Raw genomic sequence first — 3,885 nt, 5'->3', positions numbered from 1 at the left:
CTCAAAGCAAAAAGAATATTAGCTTATTAGTAGTCTAATATAGAAATACAGCCCATGAGTCCATTCCTCATTGCTACATGATGCCTTTAAGGTCGCAATAGCATGTTAACACATGTAAATTTACAGATGAATTGTGATCCCAAACAAGTGGATGCAAAAGAGCATAAGGGATTATTATGCTAAAGCAATACTGCTATTGTTAATTTCTCCAGTTAATAGATCCTCCCATAGCCCGGAAGATAAAATCATCTTCAGAATGCCCTGGTTCTTGCTATCGGTTTAGAGGAATAGAACCTTAGCTGTCACCGTCTGTCACCAGTGCTTCAATTAAGCAAGAAGTAGCATTTCAAAAAATTGTTTTACTACGCCACTAAGTCCCATTGTCTTAATTTCAGTAGCAATTAGAAGATATGCTATGCTTCTCAGAGTTCAAATAAACTATACTTTTTAAGGAAATGGTCAGTCAGGCAATAGGAGACTTTATAAGACTAAAGTCTTATATATAAGGTCTTTATAAGATATGACTGTGGACACTAAAGTCACTGCTTCCAGGAAGCAGATAAGCACTTCCAATCAAACAATGTGAAGGCAGAGACATAACCATATATTGAGGGTTATGAGGCAAAATCTGTTGAGAACAGTGGTATTCTATGGTACATAGTATCATGCCTAATTAATAAAAATTGAGCAAAGATACGAACAATTGCAACTGCTAATCAAACGAATGAACTTTCAGGATGCTACTTAGGTGCTGATGTGCTGCGTTAAAACATTACCACATGTTTGCTCTCTCCAGCAAATGCTGCTTCCACATAAAGCCTCCCCACAGCATTCTCCATATTTCCATTGACATAGTTAGCGCACCGTCTCCATGTTGCTGTTTCTGATGTAGTGCCATAAAGGGCCTATAAAAGAGAAAAGGAAAATGGCATCTGACTAGGAGCCAGGGATGGTGAACAGTAAGAGCATGCAGTCTGCAAGGCTAGTCTTTATGTCTGGCTTAAGTTCCTGCAGTCCTCACTGCTTCTTTTCACAGAGTAGTGGTCCCTCAGCTACGATAAAATGTAATCTGACTGGATTGTTTACTTTAAAAAAAAAATGGGCTTGTGCAAACAAGGTATCTCTTCAGAGGCATGTCCCAGCAGAACTTTTAGCTATTACAAGTTAATAACCTTCAGGAAAGCTTTGGGAGAAAAAATACAACAATGTGCCCACTATACAAACATAAACGTGAAGAAATGTTCAATAAAGGAACAGAAAGGAAATCTTAAACACAAGAAAACACATTTTTCCTTCTAATGTTTTAACTGAAGTTCAGGTACTATAGGAAAACTGTGTGTATATAAATTTTAGTACCAATAAGGGGGTTGGCAATTTACTGAAATAACATTTTTTTTTTTTTTTTGCCGTCTTTACTTATTTATTTATTTAACACAAAGTCTCATGTAGCCCAGACTAGCTTCAAATTCACCATGAATGATGCTGGCCTTCTGATCCGTTCCACCTCTCACATGCTGCGATTACAGGTGTGAGCTACCATGCTTGCTGTATTATTTATTGGCTTTTTAGAAAGAGATACTCAAGCATTCTTGCAATTCAGTCACATCTCAGCCCTGTGTTAAAGTTTATCAATTCATTTTTAGTGGAGAAACTGGAACTTTCAACCAGTTACTCCTTTGCCAGAACAACAGCTGGTATATTAGTTTTCCTTTCTCGGCTCCTACTGTCCCCTCTCTTAATACCAGGATTGAATGATTGTGTAGATAATGTATCTGCAGCCTAAGAAAAAGCTTTGCGGCTCTAGCTTCAAGTTGGTGTTACTCCCTACAGAATGTCATCACAAAGAAATCTGTCTTTATATACGTCCAGGGTGCTATGAGCTCCTGAAAATCAAATCAATTGAGAAGGGTACTTCTGAGATGGATTTTACCACATTGGCAAAAACAAATCAATGCAGTATTCTTTTGTACAACTACAGGTGACTCCCTGCAGGGCTACGAGCTCATGATACCATAGCAGACCAGCATAGGATGGAAAAGCCCAGAACAGTGACTTCTTCTTACACATGTGCAAAACAAGCAAATCTGGGCATTTTGATTCTTGGGAATGACCAGCACATTCTAGCAGTGTACATGGCAAGCATTTATAACCATGTATCTCTTTATGCTTTAAGTCTTAAGAAAAGAGAGATTTTGTCTTCACCTTGCGGAAAGCATTTCTGGACTCCTTGTAGTTTCGGCTGAGGCTGCTTACAAGATCCATTATGAACCTCCAGGACATTAAATTTTGAAGATCTCTGTATAAAAAAACCCACCACCCAGCAACAGAAAAGATGAGGCTGCAAAGCTTCTAAAGACTGATATGAAATGTAAACTTTGAGTTTATGGGCACTCTGACATACCTACCTGGGAGAATATTTGGCAAGAATAGGCTTAAGTTTGGTTAAATATTCTGGAGCATAAACAACCACTTCTTCCTCATTTTGAATATTAATATTCACAGTTGACATGATTTCATTTGTGAAATTTGACCAGCTGAATGGCTGGGGAAAAAGCAGGCATAAAACATTCAGTAATTATGGCTTTTTCTTCTTGGTTCCAAGAATTATGGTTAGAAAGTTACACACTAAAGGGTGTCAGCTGCATCATAAAACATTTAATAGAATAGCCAGTTGGTGTTTGAGATATTTTTTTTTTTTGTGAATTGTTTCAATCAGCTTTTGAATAAATATTAGTTCTCCGATATGATTATTTAGATAGCAGAATTAAACCAACCATTTAAGAGCGAAAACAAATCCGTGATGCACACCAAGCACACAATTAGAAAATAGGCTTGTTGCCATCTCTTCTCTAAGAGATAGTTTTTTAAAAAAGAAGAAAAAATACAGTTTTAGAAATAAAGCTTCCTTAGTTTGTGAGAATGCAAGCACATACAACTGTCTTTTAACGGTAGATGTTAACAAACAATTCATTTCAACACAGCAGTACACTTGAGCAGAGTCAGCTTCAAACAGAACATTATTACCGCAGAGGTGCTATGGAGCCAGACAAAGGAACACGCATTGAGCTATTCATCTTAGTTCTATAGATAGGCATGCAGGTTTTAAACTTGTCTAAAAGACAGAATCTTTTCTATTATTCCTTACATGGGAACTGAGCGTCTAAGATCCTCATGATCTTAGATCTTATCTATGTACACCAAGGTCCCTTACTGTGTAGGAAGTGCTATCCTAAAATACTTGGTTTCCTTTGGCACTTTGGACCAGTCTTTCAAAACACATTTATTTAATTCATTATATCAAGAAGTGAATATAAGAAATGACTAGCTTACTAAGAAAGCAACCAGAATCAGTATTACAGAATTAGCATAAAGAGAATGCTGACTGTGAGAGTTTTTAACATAATTGTGGCTTCATGTCCCAGCCCTGTGGCCCAATTACTACACAAGAAAAAAAAAAAAAAAAAAAAAAAAAAAAACCAGAGGAAAGTGTTAGAGACCAGCTAAACAGAAACAAGCAAGTCCTGTTTATTAGTAGATACTGAGACAGATTTCCTTACTAACCGATTCTGTTTGTAATTTGTGTCCTAAATTCCTTCATAGGTGGCCTGGATGAGAACATGGCAAGTTCTTATGTGTAGATCATGCTGTTTTAAGAACTAAAGAGGAATTTCGTGTCTTCTTGCTTGACATCCCATGTCGAATGACAATGTAGGGCTTTCAAAAAGAGTCATACCTTCTCCAAACCCTTTTCTGCTGCAGAGTCTAAAATCTTGCACACGTCCCTTAAAAGGGATTTTGCCTTTGAACCCTATTCTACTTAAATACAGAAATAGCAGTTTCAAAGTCTCCCTGCCCTGGGACTTTGTAGGAACTCAAACAGTGAAA

General features: G+C 37.2%; 1 protein-coding gene across 4 annotated transcripts in view; it reads right to left on the bottom strand.

Annotated features, from left to right (window-relative positions):
* The window catches only part of Mme (membrane metalloendopeptidase), a 77,825-nt gene that overhangs the window by 32,044 nt on the left and 41,896 nt on the right, over nucleotides 1-3,885 (bottom strand). For all 4 annotated transcript variants that reach the window (XM_028894515.2, XM_028894517.2, XM_028894516.2 and 1 more), the window contains exons 11-13: nucleotides 2,406-2,542; nucleotides 2,203-2,296; nucleotides 777-905 (exon numbers count right to left, since the gene is read on the bottom strand). In XM_028894515.2, coding sequence (XP_028750348.1) covers nucleotides 777-905; nucleotides 2,203-2,296; nucleotides 2,406-2,542 — 360 coding nt within the window. The remainder of the gene's footprint in view (nucleotides 1-776; nucleotides 906-2,202; nucleotides 2,297-2,405; nucleotides 2,543-3,885) is intronic.

Source organism: Peromyscus leucopus, chromosome 6 (assembly GCF_004664715.2).
Source record: "Peromyscus leucopus breed LL Stock chromosome 6, UCI_PerLeu_2.1, whole genome shotgun sequence".
Lineage (NCBI taxonomy): Eukaryota > Metazoa > Chordata > Mammalia > Rodentia > Cricetidae > Peromyscus > Peromyscus leucopus.
This window is presented reverse-complemented; position numbering and strand designations above follow the sequence as displayed.